Source organism: Procambarus clarkii, chromosome 94 (assembly GCF_040958095.1).
Source record: "Procambarus clarkii isolate CNS0578487 chromosome 94, FALCON_Pclarkii_2.0, whole genome shotgun sequence".
Lineage (NCBI taxonomy): Eukaryota > Metazoa > Arthropoda > Malacostraca > Decapoda > Cambaridae > Procambarus > Procambarus clarkii.
This window is the reverse complement of record NC_091243.1, coordinates 3,194,422-3,220,212: the sequence shown is the minus strand read 5'-3', so window position 1 is coordinate 3,220,212 and position 25,791 is coordinate 3,194,422. Positions and strand designations below refer to the sequence as shown.

Below are 25,791 nucleotides of genomic sequence, written 5' to 3'. Positions count from 1 at the left end.
CAAAAACGTGGCTGAAGACATTATATCAAACCACACTTCAGACGATGAAAAAACGACGACGTTTCGGTTCGTTTTGGACAATTATACAACTTGATAGTGGTCCAGGACGGACCGAAACCACACTGTTTCTTCATTTTCTGACGAGTGGTTTGGTCATTACTTGAACGGTTCAAGTTCTTTGTAATATATTTCAATGTGAACATCGTATAAAACAATGTGCGGACTCGTGAAATCTTCACCAAGTAAAATATGGCCTTCGAATGGCAAGAGCTTCCTCACCCTCGAGGAACCTTGCGAGGTGTGGTTGCAGTGGTTCTGGGTCACTGCAACAGACGTTCCAGTGACCCGGAACTAGTGTGCCTGCACGCCCGGGGTAACTACCCCGCAAACACATATTAAGAACAGGCCCGTGAAAACAACTTTAGCACTCTGCTTGGTCATATCTATGTACAAATCAGCATTGATAAATTTATGTATGATTTTAAGAAAGGAAGAGAGAGTAGTGAGTATAACTACGATAAGCAAGTGAGTGACGAGACGCAAGAAGCAACAGAAATTTATTAGACACACTATAACACTATATTGCCTGTACTTGTGGCCTATCAAACTAACCTACATCACTTTATTACAAGAATAAAACTTGATTATATACTTTTCTACGAACACAAATGAACAGTAATTATAAAACCTGCTAGCAGTTCCTTTTTTTTCCCCTTTCAGTATTTGCTTTGTATATTTCATAAAAGATTCAGTCATTCACTTGAAATTTACAATCTAATTACCAGAATCTCTCATCTTCTCTACTAAAAATATTACCATTTAGCGATTTTTTATAGTTCCGCTCTTGTCACATCCTGATGCTTTTGCCTGTGGGGAATGTTGTCATCCGCCTGCTCCCTGGCTTTATCCGCCTGCTCCCTGGCTTCACCCGCCAGCTCCCTGGCTTCACCCGCCTGCTCCCTGGCTTCACCTGCCTGCTTCCTGGCTTCACCCGCCTGCTCCCTGGCTTTATCCGCCTGCTCCCTGGCTTCACCCGCCAGCTCCCTGGCTTCACCCGCCTGCTCCCTGGCTTCACCTGCCTGCTTCCTGGCTTCACCCGCCTGCTTCCTGGCTTCACCCGCCAGCTCCCTGGCTTCACCCGCCAGCTCCCTGGCTTCATCCGCCTGCTCCCTGGCTTCACCTGCCTGCTTCCTGGCTTCACCCGCCTGCTTCCTGGCTTCACCCGCCAGCTCCCTGGCTTCACCCGCCAGCTCCCTGGCTTCATCCGCCTGCTCCCTGGCTTCACCCGCCTGCTTCCTGGCTTCACCCGCCTGCTCCCTGGCTTTACCCGCCTGTTTCCTGGCTTTACCCGCCTGCTCCCTGGCTTCACCCGCCTGCTCCCTGGCTTCACCCGCCTGCTTCCTGGCTTCACCCGCCTGCTCCCTGGCTTCACCCGCCTGCTCCCTGGCTTCACCCGCCTGCTTCCTGGCTTCACCTGCCTGCTTCCTGGCTTCACCCGCCTGCTTCCTGGCTTCACCCGCCTGCTCCCTGGCTTCACCCGCCTGCTTCCTGGCTACCTCTTATTGCAGAGTTCTTACCTCTTCATCTCGTTGCGTTCTCTCCTCCTCTTCCTCCACGCATTTTTTGCATTGTCTCTCATTATCTCATCAAACTTTTTAAATGTTCTATTAGGATATGGTCATTCCTATTGCTCCTCATTCCTACGGTTCTCTAATGACATGAACATTTTCTACAACATTTCAGTAATTTTTTGGAAGATGATGGGGGGGGGGGGGTTCTCTGTTTCATAAGGGGATATTTCATAAGGGGACTGAAGTATACTTTCGGGATGGTTGGTAAACTGTTGTTCTTGACTTATAAACTTTCCACAGGTTGAGAGGATTGTGGCTTAGAGAGGATTGTAGAATAGATTATGGTAAACCTCTCAATTATAAGTCGAGTGTTTTTTCTGTGCATAATTATGTGTAAATCTACTCCTTGTATAATTAGTGACATTTATTTTACATTTCAATTAGGATTTTCATGAAATGCTTATTTCTTCCTTAATTTATATTTTGAAGTCTTAATTTTAATATATTTTTCGGCAACTCTAACATTTTTTTTTTTTGGTTAATCTTGACGTGAACGTAGACTTGTTCGAAACGTTATAGAAAGTTTTTTTTAAATAAAAGCACTTATAAAGATTTTTGCCATGCCGTTAATCATTCTTTTTATTTTACAAATAAGATTTATTTTAAGAAAATAAACGTTTGTCGTGGATATTGTGACTAGCCGCGTGATTGTATAACAGAGTGTTAGTGTCTGTTGTATTTCGTCTGCTCCTAGAAGAAACAGTCACTTGTCAGACTCACTGAATTATTTCCCACATTTTATGTTTCTGTATTTGAATTTTTTTCCCCGGCTTTCTTCAGACTATTTTTTCGTTCATGCTATTGGCAGTGTCCACAGTGTCTTAATTTCCCTTTGTCCCTTCCCCCTCGGTCACTGGCATGCCCCTGCCCCTGTCTCTTCCCTGCTCGTCATCTTGAGCGCTCATAACGTCCCTAAACTGTTCTACCAATGTACCCGAACCTAACCAACCTGAGGACCCACGAACAGAAAACGGGACAATTATGTGAATTTCGCTAGCCAATGCCATCTTTTTTTATATAGGTTTTTGGTTATAGGTTAAGTATACGTCGCAATGCGTGGTGCTCTTGTGCAGGCCACTCCCTCACACACCTCGGACACTCCCTCACACACCTCGGACACTCCCTCACACACCTCGGACACTCCCTCACACACCTCGGACACTCCCTCACACACCTCGGACACTCCCTCACACACCTCGGACACTCCCTCACACACCTCGGACACTCCCTCACACACCTCGGACACTCCCTCACACACCTCGGACACTCCCTCACACACCTCGGACACTCCCTCACACACCTCGGACACTCCCTCACACACCTCGGACACTCCCTCACACACCTCGGACACTCCCTCACACACCTCGGACACTCCCTCACACACACCACGGACACTCCCTCACACACACCTCGGACACTTCCTCACACACCTCGGACACTCCCTCACACACACCACGGACACTCCCTCACACACACCACGGACACTCCCGTACACACACCTCGGACACTTCCTCACACACACCATGGACACTCCCTCACACACACCTCAGACACTCCTTCACACACACACCACGGACACTCCCTCACACACCTGGACACTCCCTCACACACCACGGTCACTCCCTCACACACCTCGGTCACTCCCTCACACACCTCGGACACTCCCTCACACACCTCGGTCACTCCCTCACACACCTCGGACACTCCCTCATACACCTCAGACACTCCCTCACACACCTTGGACACTCCCTCACACACACCTCGGACACTCCCTCACACACTACGGACACTCCCTCACACACACCACAGACACTCCCTCACACACACCACGGACACTCCCTCACACACACCACGGACACTCCCTCACACACACCACGGACACTCCCTCACACACACCACGGACACTCCCTCACACACACCACGGACTCTCCCTCACACACACCACGGACACTCCCACACACACACCTTGGACTCTCCCTCACACACACCACGGACACTCCCTCACACACACCACGGACTCTCCCACACACACACCTCGGACTCTCCCTCACACACACACACCACGGACACTCCCTCACACACACCATGGACACTCCCTCACACACACCTCGGACACTCCCTCACACACACCACGGACACTCCCCCACACACACCACGGACACTCCCACACTCTACACAGACTCCTCACTCCCCCAGGCCCTAAGAGCCTGGCTTCTTTGTTTCTTGCGAGTATTGTTTTTTTATACTGATAAAGACTCACTACTCTCTCGCTCCTTGCACTTATCTCTCACTTGGTCTTCCTCACTATCTCTCTCCCTCATTTTCTGTCTTATTTTATTCCTCGGTTCCTCATTCACTTCCTCCATTCCCTCATTCTTTTTCGCTCTCCCTTCCTTTCTTAATTAGCTGTGCCCTTTCTTTCCTACTTCTCTCACATTCCCCTTCTCTCACTCCCTCCCTCCCTCTCCCTGGGGTTGGCCATAAACTCATTACTTTTACTGCTCCATTATCCCTCGTTATCTTCTCTATCTTCCTCTCTCCCTTTCGTTGTTCATGGCGGCAGAATGATAAGAACCAGTTAAGCCTCCCATTGGCTATCAGTTGCCGGCCGCTCATTGGCCTTTCATTAATAATTAAGGATAATTTCCACCCTCGCAAACTTTGGCTCTATAATGATAAAATTTTTTTATAAATGAACCACCGTCGCCACCCTGCTCTTACCCCAGCCTCTCCTGCTCTTACCCAAGCCTCTCCTGCTCTTACCCCAGCCTCTCCTGCTCTTACCCAAGCCTCTCCTGCTCTTACCTCAGCCTCTCCTTTCTCTTACCTTAGCCTCTCCTGCTCGTCCCCATTCCTTACCCCTCCTCCTTCCACCCCCTCTCTCTCCCTCTCCTGAGAGTGTTCCAGTAAGTGTTACTCTCAGTTATCAATAACAATCTCTCGTTCAGGGTTATTGCCCTTCATCACTTTCATAGTTGGTTTAACAACTATTTGATTTATGCATTATTCGCATGTATGAACCTGAAATAAAATATAATAATTATTGTTATTATTATTTTAATTATTATTATTATTTGTATTTTATTTTTTATTTTTACTATAATCAGTAACCTGCCACCTTGCACTTCTACCATCTGCCAATAACTTTACCACTATGATATTCATAGCATTTGTGTCGTCTTTTCCATGTTTTTTCCACAATTAATCTAGCTCTTCTTGCGACACAATAATCTCCTGTGATTAATGTCTCCTCAACCCACCTTTTTGAAGACCTTTACATCCGTCTGAGAACTTGTGTCATCACGCCAGCCACGGCAGCATCCTTCACCTCAGCTTGGGTCCTCTCATCTGTTCCTTGGTAGGCCATCTCTTCCTCCAGTAGTCGGAAGAGGATGGTGTGGCCTCTTCGTTGGCCGTAGAGGGATGGAAAGTGTCCTGTGGCCAGATTCACGAAAGCACTTACGCAAGCACTTACGAACGTGTACATCTTTCCTCAATCTTTTACGGCTTTGGTTACATTTATTAAACAGTTTACAAGCATGAAAACGTCCCATTCAACTGTTTTTATTGTTATAAACAGCCTCCTGGTGTTCCGGAGCTCATTAACTGTTTAATAATTGGAAACAAAGCCGCCAAAGATTAAGAAAAGATGTACAGGTTCGTAAGTGCTTGTGTAAGGGCTTTCGTGAATCTGACCCCAGGAGATTTTTAGCTATTTCTTTTTGTAATGGATAAGTATTGCTTTTAGTGTTTATATCGTTGTGGAAATGTATGATTTGCTGATTGGCAAATTTTGTGAGAGGTAAGGCAGGTACAGGAAGGTTAATGAGTCGAAATTTTAAGTAACAATAAACGTTTGAGCTTTGGTTAACACGAGTCAAGTGTTGTTTGAAATGTTGCCACTGATCCTGCTTGTCTGATGGTCGGCTTATGTGTTCCTACTTTAGTCTGGTCGCCTGTTTGGCAGCCTGTGTGTTGGTAATCTTTGTGTTGGTCTTCTTTATCTGTTGGTCTTCTTTATCTGATGGTCTTCTTTACCTGTTGGTCTTCTTTATCTGATGGTCTTCTTTATCTGCAGGTCTTCTTTACCTGCTGGTGTTCTTTATCTGTTTGTCTTCTCTATTTGATACTTTTTTTTACCTGTTGGTCAGGTCGTAAGTGCGTTTATTCGTCTGTGTGAGTGTTCGTCAGATGATTTATATTAAAACTTTAGTCCTGCCCTACCATAGGATATATCAGTGCCGAGTATACCCCCTAGTGGATATCAGCTTAAGGGAATACACATCATCAGTGCCGTATATACCAATATGTATATCGGGCTATGTGGAAAAATAACACAAGTTCCGATTCTATCTAGCACATAACTAATACGATGAAATATCTGTGGCCAAAAAAGGTTCACCGAGTGCTGTTGGGAATTGGGTTAGGGGTCTGATGACTTCTGTTAACTGGCCTATACACCCTAATTCTTTAAACTGGCTTATCCGTCCCCCCCTGCCTGCTGATCCCAATTCCCCCACCCATCCGTGCTCTGCCACTCACCCCCCCCCTGACAGTACATGATTCTGCACTGCCCCACACACCCTTTTTCTCACCAGCCCCCTTATACTCATGCCCCCCCCCCCCCCCCCCACCAACACCTTCCTGACCTCCATATACCCCCTGACTCTCTAACACTAAAATAACTGGGAATAAGGTGTCCAGGAAGAGCATGAAGATTTGGTACGCGAACGCCGACGGAATTACAAACAAAACAGAGGAAATTAAAGAAGTGTAAGAGAAATGACCCGGATTTCATTGCAAAAGTTGAAACGAAAATCAATAATATGATCTCTAATGCAATATTCCCAAGGGATTCCAAGTGATAAAGAAAGAAAGACCACAAAGGATAGGAGGAGGCGTTGCCCTCCTAGTAAAGCGGAAGTGGAAATTTGAAGAACGGAAGATTCAGAGTGAGAATGTATACACAGACTCCATCATTGGGACCCCCTGACAGCAGCTGGAAAAAGAATGCATGCATAGAGGCATTGCAGAGAGCAGCAACGGTGGCACACAGCATGAGAGCTAAACTTCTCGTCAGTGGGGACCTAAATCATTTAGAGATTGACTGAGATTCCAGAAATCCGCAGTATTGAGAAGAAACGTGGGGAGCGAAGTTAGTGAAAGTTGTAGAAAGAGACTTTTAACACAACATGAAAGGAGGACACAAGAGAAAGGGCAGGAGACTCACCAAGTCACCAAGTATACTGGACTTGATCTTCACCCAGAATGAGGAAGACATTAAGAATTTAGAGCATGAAATACCACTAAGAGTAAGTGACCATTGTGTCCTGGTATTTAACTACAAGATAGAACTTAGAACAGTGCCCATAAGACAAGGAGTCAGGGAAGGAAGAGCAGACTATACAAAGGAGACAACATGAAAGTAAGAGAGTGTCTGGGAAGTGTCCAATGGGGGGAGGAATTTAGAGGGAAGACGGTCCAGCAGATGATGGACCAAGTAAAACTGAGGTGCATAGAGGCAGAAGAGTGATTCATACTACCATTAAGGGAAAAAAGTAGAACATATTGAACCAGTGGTTCAATAGACAGTGATTGGAAGCAAAAACAAAAAGCAGGAGGGAGTGGAGGAGATAAAGAAGACAATGGACAGAGGTAAACCAAAATAGCTGCAACAGGGCCAGGAATGACATTATAAAAATAAGATGATTGGCAGAAAGAAACTATGAAAATTATATTGCCCCCAAAGCAAAGAGGCCATACGGTAGAGTGGATAGCGCTTAGGGGTCGTAATCCTAATGGCCCGGTTTCAAATCCCTGCAGAGGCGGAAACCATATGGGCAGAGTTTTTCACCATGATGCTCCTGTTCACCTAGCAGTAAATAGGAACTTGTGAGCTGGTCAGCTGCAACGGGCTGCTTCCTGGGAATGTGCGTGTGTGTGTGTGTGTGTGTGTGTGTGTGTGTGTGTGTGTGTGTGTGTGTGTGTGTGTGTGTGTGTACTCACCTAGTTGTGTCTGCAGGATCGAGCATTGACTCTTGGATCCCGCCTTTCGAGCATCGGTTGTTTACAGCAATGACTCCTGTCCCATTTCCCTATCATACCTGGTTTTAAAATTTTGAATAGTATTTGCTTCCACAACCTGTTCCTGAAGTGCATTCTATTTTCCCACTACTCTCACGCTAAAAGAAAACTTCCTAACATCTCTGTGACTCATCTGAGTTTCAAGCTTCCATCCATGTCCCCTCGTTCTGTTACTATTCTGTATTCCGTGTGAACATTTCGTCTATGTCCACTCTGTCAATCCCTCTGAGTATCTTATACGTTCCTATCATGTCCCCCCTCTCCCTTCTTCTTTCTAGTGTCGTAAGGCACAGTTCCCTCAGGCGCTCCCCATACCCCATCCCTTGTAGCTCTGGGACGAGTCTCGTTGCAAACCTCTGAACCTTTTCCAGTTTCATTATATGCTTCTTCAGATGGGGACTCCATGATGAGGCGGCATACTCTAAGACGGGTCTCACGTAGGCAGTGTAAAGCGCCCTAAATGCATCCTTACTTAGGTTTCTGAATGATGTTCTAACTTTTGCCAGTGTAGAGTACGCTGCTGTCGTTATCCTATTTATGTGCCTCAGGAGATAGATTAGGTGTTACGTCCACCCCCAGGTCTCTTTCACGCGTCGTCACAGGTAGGCTTTTCCCCTTCATTGCGTACTGTCCCTTTGGTCTCCTATCTCCTAGTCCCATTTCCATAACTTTACATTTGCTCGTGTTGAATTCCAGTAGCCATTTCTCTGACCATCTCTGCAACCTGTTCAGATCCTCTTGGAGGATCAAGAAATCCTCATCTGTTAGAACTCTTCTCATCAACTTTGCGTCATCCGCAAACATCGACATGTAGGACTCTACTCCTGTAAACATGTCGTTAACATATACAAGAAATAGAATTGGTCCCAGCACCGATCATTGTGGTACTCCACTTGCTACTGTGTGTGTGTGTGTGTATGTGTGTGTGTGTGTGTGTGTGTGTGTGTGTGTGTGTGTGTGTGTGTGTGTGTGTGTGTGTGTGTGTGTGTGTGTGTGTGTGTGTGTGTGTGGAAACTGAGTGCCCAAATGAGCTACAGACATATTAGAAAGAACTTTTTTAGTGTCAGAGTGGTTGACAAATGGATTGCATTAGGAAGTGATGTGGTGGAGGCTGACTCCATACACAGTTTCAAGTGTAGATATGATAGAGCCCAATAGGCTCAGGAATCTGTACACCTGTTGATTGACGTTTGAGAGGCGGGACCAAAGAACCAGAGTTCAACCCCCGCAAGCACAACAAGGTGAGTACAACTAGGTGAGTACACACACACACACACACACACACACACACACACAGACACACACACACACACACACACACACACACACACATACACACACACACACACACCTACGGCGGGGTTCCTTGTTTCTCATTCTACTTCCCTTCGCCTCTCTCAGCATAACTTGTGCCTCTCACCGCTCTCCCAGGGTGCTCTTCCCCTTTCTCGTGGCCCTCTTCCTCCCCTCTCCCAACCTAATTTTTGTCTGTCTCCACGCTTTCCCCCTTGATAAGACCACAGATTTCCTGTCCCTTGTCCATCTTCGCTTTCTCTCTCTTTCTCTCTCTCTCTCTCTCTCTCTCTCTCTCTCTCTCTCTCTCTCTCTCTCTCTCTCTCTCTCTCTCTCTCTCTCTCTCTCTCTCTCTCTCTCTCTCATCCAATCTTTACGTCATAAAACACAACCTTTTCGCTGTTTCAGCGTCCCTAATCCTTTCCCAAATTATCTTCCTCTACTCAACTACTTTCTCCCTGTCTTATGTGCCCACCCTCTCCATCCTATTCTTTTCCCCCTTTCCCAGCCAGCTTTCTCTCTCCTCTCCCTGCCTGCTTCCTCTCTCCCATCTCTATCCTGATGTCTCTCTCTCCTCTCTCGGGGCAACTCCCCTCTCCATCCTGCTCTGCTCTCCCTCTCTGACAATTTTATTAGTGTCGGCCGTCATTCCGGAGCTGCGTTAAGATTCCAGCTCCGCCCCGCGTCCACCCACAAATCTCCCAGAACTGCTGGTGTGTGTCCCAGCCCAAGCACCATGATCTCTCTCTCTCTCTCTCTCTCTCTCTCTCTCTCTCTCTCTCTCTCTCTCTCTCTCTCTCTCTCTCTCTATCTATCTATCTATCTATCTATCTCTCTCTCTCTCTCTCTCTCTCTCTCTCTCTCTCTCTCTCTCTCTCTCTCTCTCTCTCTCTCTCTCTTTATATATATATATATATATATATATATATATATATATATATATATATATATATATATATATATATATATATATATATATACATATATATATACATATATATATAGCTGTGGTTCCATACAATTAACACTAACCTCACTAGATTAACTGCATATGTTAAAAGCTGCACGCTAGATTCAATTCCCTCTAGTAATCGATCATTTATAGTGTATTTTTAATAATTGTGAAATAAATTTAATTTTAGTCTTCATTCATAAGAAAGGGTGAAGCTAGATCCATCCGTTGGCCATACCTTTCATAAATCAGAATCAATATCTCAATTAATAAAGCCAGAATGAAGATTATTTTCCTTGACTGTTTTGTTGTGCACTACTTGTCATGTCCGCTAAGTTGCCGCAAATGAGCAGCCTTCAGGGCATCAGTGTTACACACGAGATGAGCGCCGCCAGCATCCTTCCGTGTTGGAGATTCGAGATTCTGTAAAACTGAAAGGACCCGACCAGGTGGAGGAAGGCTTCAGATCAGTAGTCGTGCATACAGGAGTGTGTTCGCTATTCTGTGGCCGGAAAAGCAATGGAGAGGTGTGGGGGACACTTTAGAAATTTGGGCATCTTCAGGATGAGAGTGAAAATTAAGTTTCTTTGACATTATTGCAGCCCAGCGGTCTAGTATGGATTTATAAAGTATAAACTCTCTACGTTCCTTTTCATCTAGTCCTAAAGGCCCGGGTCAACCCAGAACCCAGATTTCCCTCTCATACCCTTCCCATCTTTCCATACACACACACCCTTTCCATCTTCCCATACACACACCCTTCCCATCTTCCCTTACATACACCCTTTCCATCTTCCCATACACACACCCTTCCCATCTTCCCATACACACACCCTTCCCATCTTCCCATACACACACACCCTTCCAATCTTCCCATACACACACCCTTCCCATCTTCCCATACACACACCCTTCCCATCTTCCCATACACACACCCTTCCCATCCTCCCATAAAAACACACCCTTCCCATCTTCACATACACACACCCTTCCCATCTTCCCATACACACACCCTTCCCATCTTCCCATACACACACCCTTCCCATCTTCCCATACACACACCCTTCCCATCCTCCAATAAAAACACACCCTTCCCATCTTCCCATACACACACCCTTCCCATCTTCCCATACACACACTCTTCCCATCTTCCCATACACACACCCTTCCCATCATCAAATACATATACCCTTCCCATCTTCCCATACACCCACCCTTCCCATCTTCCCATACACACATCCTTCCCATCTTCACATACACACACACCCTTCCCATCTTCCCATACACACACCCTTCCCATCTTCCCATACACACACCCTTCCCATCATCAAATACATACACCCTTCCCATCTTCCCATACACACACACACCCTTCCCATACATACACCCTTCCCATCTTCCCATACACACACACCCTTTCCATCTTCTAATACACACACCCTTCCCATCATTCCATACGCACACCCTTCACATCCTCCCATACACACACACCCTTCCCATCTTCCCATACACACACCCTTCCCATCTCTCCGTACATACACCTTTCTCATCTATAAGAAATTATCAGCCTCTCGGCTGAGTGGACAACTCTCGGGGTCTTTGTCCTAAGCTCCAGGGTTCGATTCCCGCCCGAGGTAGAAACAAAAGGGCAGAGTTTCTTTTACCCTGATGCGCCTCTTCACCTAGCAGTTAATAGGTACCTGAGAGTTAGACAGCTGCTACGACCTTCTGAAGATGTATTTAATATACGAAAGTACTTAAGGAAATTCCTGTTTCATTTTTCCTCCGTGGTCTGACATTGTCACATTCTTAATCACGTGTTTATTTTCGTGATATACACACACACATATATATATATATATATGTATATATATATATATATATATATATATATATATATATATATATATATATATATATATATATATATATATATATATATATATATATATATATATATATATTGGTACTTAAATGGTACTTCTACAAGAAGAAGAAGGAGGTTATGAATTAACATCAATTATAAAACTTAAAAAACGTAACAGCTTATAGTTGCTAATTGATGATTGTTGATTAGTGTTTCTCCTCTCCTTAGTGGCTCCAGGTTCTTCAGTGAGGAAGGCCCAGCCAGGTATGATTGCTGCTCACAATTACCTACTCTTAAACTACATTTTTTATTCCCGTAAGATTATATATAAATTTATTACAGTAATACTGGTCCTTATATTGTTCTATTATATGGCTCGCCTGGTTTATTTTGTACAATGACATTACTGAGTTTTATTAATTATCACTGATAAGTATTCATTTGTTGCAAAGTTCATTCATATATACTCTATATTTATAAAATTGCAAGATTTACTGTTAAAAATTAATTTACCTAGCAGTTTAATTAGTGCTACAAGTCTGTAATTAGAGGAAACGTCCTGGTGGGCGGTGAACCCACTGTATGACCGAATTTCTCTGAAACAGAAAAAATTAATGTCAAACCATAAAATTTTTGCCAGGATCCCATTAAAAATTAAAAGTGTACCACAGACTATTCCTTAAACCTTAGGGTAAGAATCTGGATGTCCAAAGTCTTTGATATTTTGTTAAGACTTTGGCTAAGACTTTTTATAGCTCTCTTTGCGGGATGGACACTGTACCTTTGTGTAGTTAACTGTGTTGAAGAGTAATAGCGAAGTGGGGTGTTGCTTGTTGCAGTTACATCGTCGGTGTGGCTCACTTCACCTATTTCATTCCTCAGTTTTAGGAACTATACACATTAAATATTTCATATTTATTAACAAGATATGTTTATAATTTGATTTACTGCATCACACAATGTCAACAGAGGGATATAAGCGGTTTCAACCATGAAGCCCTATTTTACACTCGTGGAGTCGTATTGGTGATGTTGAGTGTGAGCAACCTGTCTACTTACATAGAATGTCGCATTTCAATCGTATGCGTTACATAAGGCCAAAATTTTTCGTTTTCTGTTTTGGGTCCTTTGGTAGGTTAGGATACGACCCTTTAAATTGACCGTTTTCTTGACGTTGGAGAACCTTAGGAGGACGTGCTGGTGTGAGAGACATGCCAACAGGCGTCGTTGCGAACAGACGACCCGCGGCAGATCGTGAGGGTGAGCTGGAGTGCCCATTTCTCTTTAAACCTTTGAAATTAACTCGTGTTTACCAAATGAATCCGGTTAATCTGTTAACTGCCTACAATATTATTTATTTTAAAGCATTGATGTAGTGTTTAGGTCGTGATTTTATTTATTTACTAGCAGTACCCGGCCACGCGTTGCTGTGGCTCAGCAACAAATGTGCGTTGCTGAGCTACAGCGACCCTCCCTGTCTCCCAGACCTTCACACCATTACCCCCTCACCCGTCCTCTCGGCCTCCCAACCATTCCCCACTCCACCATCCCCCTCTTCCTTCCCACCGTGCTCCATTCCCTGTCCCTTTGTCCTCCCCCACCATTCTCCATTTCCCCATCCCCTCGTCCCCACCATCCCAAACTCCCCCATCCCCTCGTCATCCCCACCATTTCCCACCCTTCGTTCGATACCTTCCCAAATGGTCTGATGTTCCCATCTGAAAATTGAGAACATCAAGTGATCTGATGTTCCCATCACTGAAATATAAGAAAAACAATTAAAAAAGGAAATGAAAATGTGAAAAAATAAAACAAATAAACTATATTCACAAAATGAACGGTATGGTAAACAACACAGCTCAATTCCAACGCAATTCACACCAAATAATTAAATCAAAATGAAAATAAATAAAAACTATGAAAATTCAAATTATCAATGCAAATCAGAAACATTGAAATGGAATTGTAACATATTTAGTATAGAATGTGTGTTGCTCTTACATGTAACAGATGGCGTTGTTTTTCAAGTAAAGCATAGTTTTACCTGTCACAGGTGTGGCATCTATACTTATAATTACGAAATGAACATAATGTTAAACAACACAGCTCCATTCCAACACAATGTCACACAAAATAATTCGATAAAAAATAAAATAAATCGAAGTCTATGAAAATTAAATTTATCAGTGCAATCGGACACATTGAAATGGAATTCGTGACATATTTAGTATAGCGTGCATGTTGCTATTATGTGCAACAGATGGCATATTTTTTTCGAAAACGCATGTTTTTTCCTGTCACAGGGGTGGCATCTATATAGTAGGTATATAAAAAGACGCGCCTATTCGAATGCAATGTTGTGTCAAAATTTCAAAGCAATCGGTGACAATTTTTCGAAGATTACAGCGTGTGTTGCACTTACGTTCAACAGATGGCGCTGTTTTTCAAACTAGCATGTTTTTTCCTGTCACAGGTGAAGCATGTATATAGTAGATATATAAAAAGACGCGCCTATTCGAATGCAACGTCGTGTCAGAATTTCAAAGCAATCAGTAAAGAGGTTTCGAAGATTTCCCTCACATGAAAAACACATGAAATTACAGTTTTACAGAAAAAAGCATGTTTTTTTTTTTACCGTCACTGACGTGACACCTATATATTATGTATATAAAAACCTGCTCAGATGTGAATGGAACGGCGTGTGAAAATTTCTAAGCAATCGGTGGAGAACTTTCGGAAGTTAGCGGTTATGCACAAACGGACATCTCCATTTTTATTTATATAGTTATCTTGAGGTTATCTTGAGATGATTTCGGGGCTTTTGTGTCCCCGCGGCCCGGTCCTCGATTAGGCCTCCACCCCCAGGAAGCAGCCCGTGACAGCTGACTAACTCCCAGGTACCTATTTACTGCTAGGTAACAGGGGCATTCAGGGTGAAAGAATCTTTGCCCATTTGTTTCTGCCTCGTGCGGGAATCGAACCCGCGCCACAGAATTACGAGTCCTGCGCGCTATCCACCAGGCTACGAGGCCCCCCATATGTGTGTGTGTGTGTGTGTGTGTGTGTGTGTGTGTGTGTGTGTGTGTGTGTGTGTGAGTGTGTGTGTGTGTGAGTGTGTGTGTGTGTGTGTGTGTGTGTATGTGTGTGTGTGTGTGTGTGTGTGTGTGTGTGTGTGTGTGTGTGTGTGTGTGTGTGTGTGTGTCCGCGCGCACACGCATTTGTGTGTGCGCGCGTTTATGTGTGCATGTACATATATTATATACATACACGCATATTATATATTTCATTGTAATATACTTTATGAGATGAAGAGATCCTTAATAACAGAAAAACAATAAATTTGTACCATTTTTCATATTTTTGTGTCCTTGGCAGCCAATAACTACCATACAGAAATCCAAGTAAATTTTAAATATATCTTTTTTCTTGATAAGCGGAGTTAGCTTAGTGGAATTGAGTTTATCTCTCGGTATCCGGCTCGACCCGTGGCAGCACTCCACCGTAATGAGTTGCCCTGATATGAGCTCTTGGCTATTCATTAATGAGATTAGATTCGGTGCTTGAGGCTCAGACTAGAGTCACTGCTTGAGTCTAATTTGTGAGAGTTTTTTTCTTCCTCTCGACTCCTGAGCTTCCTGGTAAAAGTTTGGTATAGAACAGATATGTTGTCATTTTCTTCGAAACAGTGACCATGGTCACTGTTTCCCGCCAAATACACACCGAAACTACGACGTTGGTACAACGTTCGAACAAGATTTAACACCTCCTAACCAGTTATAACAACCAATATAGCAAGTTGTAACAACGTTCTAATACATCATAAACACGTTAAGCCAAGATGTAACAACTTTATTACAAGTTATTACATGCGGAAATTTATTACATGCTGAAAATAGAGACAGTTCCGGTTTGTGTTTCTAGGGCAGTCTTTAACACAAGGTGGGAGAGTTTTTTGATGAATATAAACTATCCAGCAGTTTTGCCTAAATTTTCATGGTTTAGACATGAGCGACTAGTATAATAAATAATTTCTATCAGGAAAGTAATTCGTACTAACAACGTGCTTAGTACACTGTTAGTACATTGTTAGTACTCTGGGTGTACTAACATCCAGTGTGTTATGTGGTTAAACTCTCGCCAACATTTGTGGAAATATAGTTTCTAAAAAACATTTTGGTATATAGTCTTACTTCCTTCGACAACTTGTGTGTTTACATGTTTTCCAGAACTGAACCAGTAAATAGTCGCGCACGAGATTAGGAACTGTAAATGGTGTTCTTCGGACCTTGTTGCTGCTAGCAACAAGGGTCATATTCACTTACCTATATGTGTGCTGGATCGAATTTAAAGCTCCTGGATCTGTACAGATTCCACGAAATCGACTGTCTAATGATACGAGTCTCTCCATTTTTCTCTCATATATTTTTTTAATTATGAATAAAGTTCTTTTTTAACGTGTACGTCGAATTCTTTTCATTTTATTACTACTCTTTTAGCTAAAAAAAAAAATCCGTCTCTGTGGCATATCTGTGTATTCTGATCTTTATTAGAGAGACGAACTCACCTAGATGTGATTGCGGGGATTAGGCTTTGGCTCTTTGGTCCCACCTCTCAACTGTCAAATTGGTTTACAGATTCCGGAGCCAATTGGGCTCTATTATATCTGCATTTCAAACTGTGTATGGAGTCAGCCTCCACCATTTCGCTGCCTAAGGCCTTCCATCTGTTAACTACTCTGACAATGAAAAATTCCTTCTAATGTCTCTAAAAAGTTTAAAAAGGTCAATGTAAGAACAGGAAGAGAACATTCAAAAGCTTTCACAAGTTACCTTAATTGTCTAAAGCCATCTCCGAGGCAATATAATTCCCATGTATGGGAAATTTAAATGAATGCTTTTGACACTTAACTTCTCTGCTCGTAGTCTCTGACTTGTTAATTTTACATTCTTACTTGATTTGGTTAGTTTATGGCAGCTGGAAAATTTATCTCAGTGAGTTCTCACTCGAACGCCTTACACCTCAAAGTGTTTTTTTTTTTAGATAAATTTTGTATATCCCTCGACCTTCAGTTTGATTGATATTTAAATCTTTAATTTACTTTTACTACAACATTTAATCATTAGTAAGTGAAAGCTCTAATTCATTTATTATCAGAATACACAGAGATCTCTCGCGAATAATAGACAGATTTCAAAACTTCATAAGCCTTATGGGTTTTTACGTGAAGTTTGTGTAATATTACAGGAAAAATAAAATGTTTCTGTAACTGTGATTTGTAGTTTCTTGTTCACATGATGCTTGAAACACTCATTAGTCTATGGTAGCTGGTGCGTAAAAGTTGAGTTTGACTATTCATCTCTATTCATAATTTTAAGTTAGCTTCAATTAACAAAATATAACGTTCCTGACCGAAATATGTAGTGAAGAAGCAAGAAATACTGCATATTTTAGCAATATTTACCTGATATGCAAAATGCAGTGGAAAAGAAAAGGCGTCATTGTGTTATATATTATATACTTGTTTTTATACCATTAAACAGAATGTATTGATTGTACAATCACATGAAAAACATTTATAGTTTAATGTTTATTCAGTGAAAACAATGATTGTGAAAAAATATATTTTATACTGTTAAATGGTTTAATGCGTGGTTTTGGTGTCGAGAATTGTTCCATTCTTGTCTACGGCGGTTAGTTTGTTCCGTGAGTAGTTTGTTGGTTCCATGGGTAGTTCATCATAACCGTCGGTGGTTCTTTAGTTACGCAGGTGGTTCTTTAGCTCCATGGTTGGTTCGTTAGTTCCGTGTGTTGCTCGTTAGCTCCGTGTGTTGCTCGTTAGCTCCGTGTGTTGCTCGTTATTTCCGTGGGTGGTTCGTTAGTTCCGTGTCTGGTTCGTTAGTTCGATGGGTGGTTCGGTAACTCTGTGGGTGGTTCAGTGGTGTTGTAAATGTTTCAGTAATACCGATGGTGGTTCATTAAGCATATAGACGGTTCACAGCTGTAGGCTCACCTTCCTCTACAGCAGCACCCATCAGAGAGCCGCACCACAGGTAGAACAATCCCTCCCACCAGGAGCTACTGGTCATAGTGACCTTCACACTATCCGCTGCACCTCACGCCCACACAATCCATACCCTTGACACACAGGGTATGGATTGTGATGTATGTTGTGTGGTTATATGCAACCACACACCCTACATCTGGTGCAGCATATAGTCTCTGCCTCCACCGAAGCCTGTGTGTGTGTGTGTGTGTACACACTGCTCAACTATACACGGGTGCTTCGATTCGGTCACATCTGGAGCACACGCCCTACTGTGTGTACAGCCACAAGCAAAACACCATCGCCACTATGTTCGCCACCAATCACAATAGAATCAGGAGCACGAGCGCTACTATAAACAAATCACTCTCACTGAGCACTTTTTGACGCGGTCACCAGGCCCTGCCCACAATATGCTGTCAGGAAACCTGCATTTAAAAGAGGTGCGGGATTGCCAATGATAACCACTCAGCAGGGGAACACCCCATCACCATCACAGATGACGGAACATATCTTGAGAACCGCATTTCGTACAGTGCGGTTTCCATTTACCAACCCAGCCGCCGGTCCAGACGTGTACATATATACCTGCACACTTGCTTCTGTACCAAACCCTAGGCCCAACACTCGATTTCACCACATTAGGTATCTCAAATAGCAAGACCCTTGCCATTATCCAGCGCCTTCCTTACACCCACACCTGGCGGCAAAGTGGAGCACTCTATCCTCATAACGACCCATAAAGTAGCAGATGACCCCCTATACATCCTTTAAGTTTATTACTGTCCACCCAGCTCTTGAACGCTGAATGCCAATGAGATGTCACAGACGAAGACGCAGCACGTTCATCAATACACTGCTCACATTAGTGTAGTCGTCAGGAGAAACGTAAACTCCCCCGACCGTCCAAATGGTTGGGCACCATTTCTTTCCCCCGTCCCATCCCAATTCCTTATACTGACCCCTTCCCAGTGCTATATAGTCGTAATGGCTTGGCGCTTTCCCCCTGATAATTCCCTCCCTTCCTTCCAATCCTAAAAACGTTGCACGTCAAAAACGGCGTCAGAACGTCTCTCACGGCCACCACACCAACCACATTCTCAGGTCTCAAACTTTATTATATCACATGCGTCACCCCAATTAGCCAGACCATTAAACCGACTCACACGAGAACGAGAAAACACGTCGTCACGCCGCCACGGTCAGCGGGCCAATCACTGCAGCTGTAGGTGGTAGTTTCTGCCGCCAGTCCACGTAAACAATGACCAAATGCTCGTTACTCCAGCAGCTAAGATTTATGGCCAATAGACCTCTTAAAGGTTGAGGGGCAGTAGCGGTTGAAGTGTCGTTCAGTGAGAGGCAGTAAAGAAGGCAGAGTGATGCAATGAGAGGCAATAATGATGAGATGTGCGGGATAGTGAGAAGCAGTGTTAAGGGCAGTGTGGTACGATGAGAGGCAGTAACGATGGAAGTGTAATATAATTCGTGGCAGTAACGAGGGAGTGAGGAACCGTGAGAGGCAGTAACGCGGGTAGCGGAATAGTGAGAGGAACTTTCGAGAGGAATGTCGGTCAGTAAATCTGTAACGACGGTACAATGAGAGGCAGTAACGCGAGGAGTAAGGGACATTGAAAGTCAGTCAATAGAGAAGTGTGAAAGAGTTCGGAGCAGTAACGAGGGGAGTGTGAGACAGTGAGAGAGAGCAACGAGGGGAGTGTGAGACAGTGAAAGACAGTAACGAGGGGAGTGTGAGACAGTAACGAGGGGAGTGTGAGACAGTAACGAGGGAAGTGTGAGACAGTAACGAGGGGAGTGAGAGACAGTAACGAGGGGAGTGTGAGACAGTAACAAGGGGAGTGTGAGACAGTAACGAGGGGAGTGAGAGACAGTAACGAGGGGAGTGAGAGACAGTAACGAGGGGAGTTTGAGACAGTAACGAGGGAAGTGTGAGACAGTAACGAGGGGAGTGAGAGACAGTAACGAGGGGAGTGTGAGACAGTAACAAGGGGAGTGTGAGACAGTAACGCCATTGTCTCATTGTGAGACAATGAGAGCCAGTAAGAACAAAATTGAGAAGACAGCGATTGGGCAATAACTAAGAGAGTAAGGGGTCGAGGTAGAGATCCAACAGAACAATAATGGAACACTTGGGAGCCTAACTGGTCGGTGCAACCAACTATTGGTCAATAATGTGCAACATGGCGGGCAACCAAACTCAGATAGCGGTGCAGGATGTGCAACATAACGGGCCCCTCGGTAGGAGCAGGAATACTGCTACAAGAACTCCTTTCACTATATTTGTAACATACGTATATATACAAATATTCAGAATTACGGCATAGTACGAGTTGACAAACATTATTAAAAAAAAATATGGCACATTTCAGGTCATTTTGGGAGTAAACTGCATGAATCAATCATTTCTTAATCATTATTTGTAAAACATACTGAGTATCTGTCTGTTTCTCTGTCTGTCTGTCTGTCTGTCTGTCTGTCTGTCTGTCTGTCTGTCTGTCTGTCTGTCTGTCTGTCTGTCTATCTGTCTGGCTGTCCATTTTCGAAGGTTGAACGCCAGACGCCAGTGGCTGGCCTTACACAATCTCTACGCTTGTGAAGGCCCGATTTGCCTAATAGGCCGAGTGATTTTCTTTATTTTCAATAAATTGTTTCCAGTAAATCGATTTGAATTATTATTACTATATTATATAAAGAATATAAATTATTGACTTAGTTGAGTTAATTTAGGTTATGTTAAGATAGGTTAGGTTAGGTTAGGTAGGGTTGGTTAGGTTCGGTCATATCTAAGTTAGTTTTAACTCAAATTAAAACGAATTAACTTATACATAAGGAAATGGATAGCTTTATCATTTCATAAGAAAAAATTAGTAAAATATACAAATTCAAGAAAACTTGACTTATTAGGCTAATCGGGCCTTGCATAGTAGGCCGAGTACTGCGTTCTGGCTACTAGGTTCGCATATATATATATATATATATATATATATATATATATATATATATATATATATATATATATATATATATATATATATATATATGTCGTACCTAGTAGCCAGAACTCACTTCTCAGCCTACTATTCAAGGCCCGATTTGCCTAATAAGCCAAGTTTTCCTGAATTAATATATTTACTATAATTTTTTTCTTATGAAATGATAAAGCAACCCTTTTCTCTATGTATGAGGTCAATTTTTTTTTATTGGAGTTAAAATTAACGTAGATATATGACCGAACCTAACCAACCCTACCTAACCTAACCTAACCTATATTTATAGGTAAGGTTAGGTTAGGTAGCCAAAAAAAGCTAGGTTAGGTTAGGTTAGGTAGGTTAGGTAGACGAAAAAACATTAATTCATGAAAACTTGGCTTATTAGGCAAATCGGGCCTCGAATAGTAGGCTGAGAAGTGCGTTCTGGCTATTAGGTACGACATATGTATATATATATATATATATATATATATATATATATATATATATATATATATATAGATAGATATATATATATATATATATATATATATATATATATATATATATATATATATATATATATATATATATATATATATATATATATATATATATATACATATATATTTGTGGACAAGAGAGGGTCGGAGTGCGCATCAGAGAAATGAGTGCAACTTGAGAGATGGATTGGCAGATAGACAAATACAGCCACACGCACTACTATGGTAGCCACAACAAGCGTCTTTTGTAATTCTTAGTTATGTTCTCAGAAAACCTTCTTGTTGTCCTCAGCAGCCTGAAGTGTCCTCAGCAGCCCGTAGTGCCCTCAGCACCCCGTTGTGTCCTCAGCAGCACGTAGTGCCCTCAGCAGCCCGTTGTGTCCTCAGCAGCTCGTAGTGCCCTCAGCAGCCCGTAGTGTCCTCAGCAGCTCGTAGTGCCCTCAGCAGCCCGTAGTGTCCTCAGCAGCCCGTAGTGTCCTCAGCAGCCCTCAGCGTTCCCAGCAGGAACAGCTGCGCTGAGACTCGCCGTGTGCCCTCTGTTGTGAAGCTCGACCTTCGATTTGTGAACAAGACGCCGATGTGGAATATACTGAAAACCCAATATTATCCACGACCTTCCAGCTATCAGAGATAAAGTGACCATTTTGTTAGACGAGTGGTGGTGAGGGAGCATGGTTTGTTATGCGGGAGCATGGCTTGTGGTGAGGGAGCATGGTTTGTGGTGAGGGAGCATGGTTTGTGGTGAGGGAGCATGCTTGTGGTGTGGGAGCATGGTTTGTGGTGAGGGAGCATGGTTTGTGGTGTGGGAGCATGGTTTGTGGTGTGGGAGCATGGCTTGTGGTGTGGGAGCATGGCTTGTGGTGAGGGAGCATGGCTTGTGGTGAGGGAGCATGGCTTGTGGTGAGGGAGCATGGTTTGTGGTGAGGGAGCATGGCTTGTGGTGAGGGAGCATGGCTTGTGGTGAGGGAGCATGGCTTGTGGTGTGGGAGCATGGCTTGTGGTGAGGGAGCATGGCTTGTGGTGATGGACCATGGTTTGTGGTGAGGGAGCATGGCTTGGTGTGATTAGCATGGCTTGTGCAATAGAGGGAAGGCCTAATTTTATCAGAGAAACATAGCCTGTAGTGGCAGAGCATGACGGGTGGAGGAGCATGGTGTGCTTTTGTTAAGAATAATTTGTGATGACGAAGCATGTTACTTGGCAAGGGAGCCTTTGTTGTGGATAGGGAATATTACTCGTGATGACGGAGCATGGCTCATGGTGAGGGAGCATGGCTTGTAAAGTGAGGAAGCATGGATCGTGGTAACGGAGCATGTCTCGTATAGTGAGGGAGCATGGTTCGTATAGTGAAGGAGTATGGCTCTTATTGTGAGGGAGCATGGCTCGTATAGTGAGGGAGCATGGCTCTGATAGTGAGGGAGCATGGCTCTTATAGTGAGGGAGCATGGCTCATATAGTGAGGGAGCATGTCTCTTATAATGAGGGAGCATAGCATGTGTGCAGATCCTGGTGCACTCTGAGTGTGGTACGCCAGACCCGACCAGCGTGTCGTACCCAAGAGGAAAATGGCAGCTTAGAGAGGATCGTGAGCGTCACTGTGGACCGGACCCAAGAGCAAGTGGACCACTCACAACGCTCGCCTGATCGCCCGGGCTAAGACGCTAAGGCCCGGGGGCTTTCCTGGACAATGGTGGTATGAGGCGGCAGGATTACCCATGAACCACTCTGTAAACAACCAGTGTTTATAACCATTAAATTTGGCCCAGAAGGGCGAATTTATTGGGCTGTGCCACTCATTCTGTGAGTGGACACACCGCCATAGTAGCATGTACAACATTCCCAATTGGAAGAAAACCCGCTGGGTTGTTCATTCTGTGACTTGTACCCACAACCGGAACTTGCTTAACTGTGTCCAGTGAACAGCTTCTCAAACAAGAAGACTAACATTTATCTTAACTTGGTGATTAAGAACATTAACATCTTACCCACTCATCACATTCTCTCATTAACACGTCTTTCATGTATTTTAATTCTGAAATACATTGCCAGTTTGCCTACATATTTCCGGGGAATTACGTCTTCCTTTTTAGTTTTCCTGTCTTTGAATTAATCACTTATGTTCTTGTATGGGTTCTCAAGCATTACGTAAATTTTTAAAAGAATATTTTCATCTGCCTAATGATTTGATCTTCAAATCACTCTCTGACCAGGAAATTATGTCAGTATATCGCTATGTTAATATTGATGAGACAACTAGTTTTCCCATAAACGTATCTAACGTATTTAACATATATCTCATATAATGAGCATATATTGTGAATATAATAAGCATTTACTTGGTGCTAGTTCTCTTTTTTGTCCCTTATAGCAACTCAAGAGGACGGGTTTCCTATAAGCACTTCAAAATTGACAAACATTTAACATTCACTCAGATGTAGTAACTATCGTGAGAAAATATCACTTTCAATAACGTACAAAAGATTTAATCCAGAAGTGAAATTAAATAGTATTATGATTATTTAAATAATCTAAATAATATTTCCTGAAATTATTATACAAGTGTCATCATGCGATAAAATGACGTATGTATGTTGGGATAAATGAATCATCAATTCTATAATCGAAAACTCAAACCCGAAGAGCTTCTGAAGTTATACTTGAATTCACTGAATGAGAAAAAACTAGTTTTCATAGAGTTGCTGATGGCTTGCATGTAGTCTGATTGTAGGAGTGTGTGTGTGTCTTCATGTATTCACCTAGTTGTGCTTGCGGGGTTTGAGCTCTGCTCTTTCAGCCCGCCTCTCAACTGTCAATCAATCAACTGTTACTAACTACTGAATAATGTTTTTTCACCCCCACACACACACCCAGGAAGCTACCTTAACAGCCCATAACAGCTGTCTAACTCCCAGATACCTATTTACTGCTAGGTAACAGGGTCATCAGGGTGAAAGAAATTTTGCCCATTTGTTTCTGCCGACCTGGGGAATCGAACTCCGGTCCACATGACTACGTATCAAGCGTGCTGTCCACTCAGCCACCGGCCCCATGTGTAAGCACGTAAGCAAGTGTGCATGTTTAAGTGCTAGTATGTCTAGGTGTATGCGTGTTCGTGCTTGCGTTCTCACCTAGTTGCACATACCTAGTTGTGCTTGCCGGGGTTGAATTTTGGTTCTTTGGTCCCGCCTCTCAACTGTCAATGAACCGGTGAGCAGATTCTTAAGCTTTCTGGGTTTTATCATATGTTCATTTGAAACTGTGTATGAAGTCAGCTTCCACTAATCACTGCCTAATTCTTTCCATCTCTGACACACAAAAAAGTTTATTTCTAACGTCCCTGTGGCTCATTTGGGTACTCAGTTTCCACCTGTGTCCCCTTGTTCGCGTACCTCCCGTGCTGAACAGTTTAACTTTATATATACTGTCAATTCCTGTGAGAATTTTGTGATTCTGTGAGAATCCTCTCAGCTCAGGGACTAGCATGGTGGCATACCTCTGAATCTTCTCTAACTTCGTTTTGTATTTGACTAGATGTGGACTCCATGCTGGAGCCGCATATTGCAGTATTGGTGTGACATATGAGGTAGACAAGGTTCTGAATTATTCCTTTCTGTTCTGTGTGTGTGCGTTTGCGTGTGCGAGTGTGAGTGTGAGTGTGAGTGTGAATATGTGTAATTATCTAAGTATAATGGCCTAAGTGTAGTTACAGGATGTGGGCTTCGTTCGTGGTGTCCCGTCTTCCCAATACTCTTTGTCGAATAACACTTTGAAACTACTGACGGTTTTGGCCTCCACAACCTTCTTACTTAGTTTGTTCCAACCGTCTACCACTCTCTTTGCAAAAGAAAACTTTCTAATATTTTTTCGGCTCCTTTGTTTCTTTAGCTTGAATCTTTGTCTTCTTGTTCGAGATGTTACTGGTCTAAGGAATTCCTCCTTGGCAATGTCAATTTGGTTGATTCCTGTTAGAATTCTGTATGTGGTGGTCATATCCCCTCTTTTTCTAGTCTTTTTTATCTTCTAGTTTGGGTGTGTTTAACGCCTCTAGTCTCTCCTCGTAACTCTTGGTTTTTAGTTCCGGAAACCATTTTGTAGCGTGCCGCTGCACGTTCTCCAGTTTCTTTATGTGTTTCTAGAGATTGGGGCACCATTCAACTGCTGCATATTCTGGTCAGACAAAAGTCATGAACAATTTCTTTAGTATTTCTCCATCCATATAATTAAAAGCAAGTCTGACGTTGGAAAGCGACGCATACGCTCCTCTCACAATGTTCTTAATGTGTTCTTCTGGCGACAGCTTACTATTTAAAACCACCCCGAGGTCTCCATCTTTATTAGAGTTATGTAATTCCATTCCACGTCATTTGTAAGTTATGTGTGGTATATTTTCTCCGAAACCACATTCCAAAACACGGCATTTATTCACATAGA

General features: G+C 43.2%; 1 protein-coding gene across 1 annotated transcript; it reads right to left on the bottom strand.

Moving 5' to 3' along the window:
- Positions 1–830: 830 nt before the first annotated feature.
- LOC138359964 (golgin subfamily A member 6-like protein 2) lies at positions 831–24,904 on the bottom strand. The gene is made up of 5 exons (XM_069319839.1): positions 24,854–24,904; positions 12,609–12,718; positions 12,341–12,423; positions 4,910–5,066; positions 831–1,548 (listed from the first exon to the last, which is right to left on the bottom strand). Exons 1-5 carry the CDS (start codon positions 24,902–24,904, stop codon positions 831–833), a joined length of 1,119 nt encoding a protein of 372 aa, XP_069175940.1.
- Between the last annotated feature and the right edge of the window lie 887 nt (positions 24,905–25,791).

Bases quoted from the DNA above. Each gene is read 5' to 3' on its own strand.
- LOC138359964 (XM_069319839.1), bottom strand. From the start codon at position 24,904: ATGGAGTCCACATCTAGTCAAATACAAAACGAAGTTAGAGAAGATTCA. The intron at 5,067-12,340 runs GTAAATTAATTT...ATCTGGCCACAG, and splicing joins AGCACTAATTAAACTGCTAG to GACACTTTCCATCCCTCTAC. The intron at 1,549-4,909 runs GTAAAGGTCTTC...AGAGGTAGCCAG, and splicing joins ACACAAGTTCTCAGACGGAT to GAAGCAGGCGGGTGAAGCCA.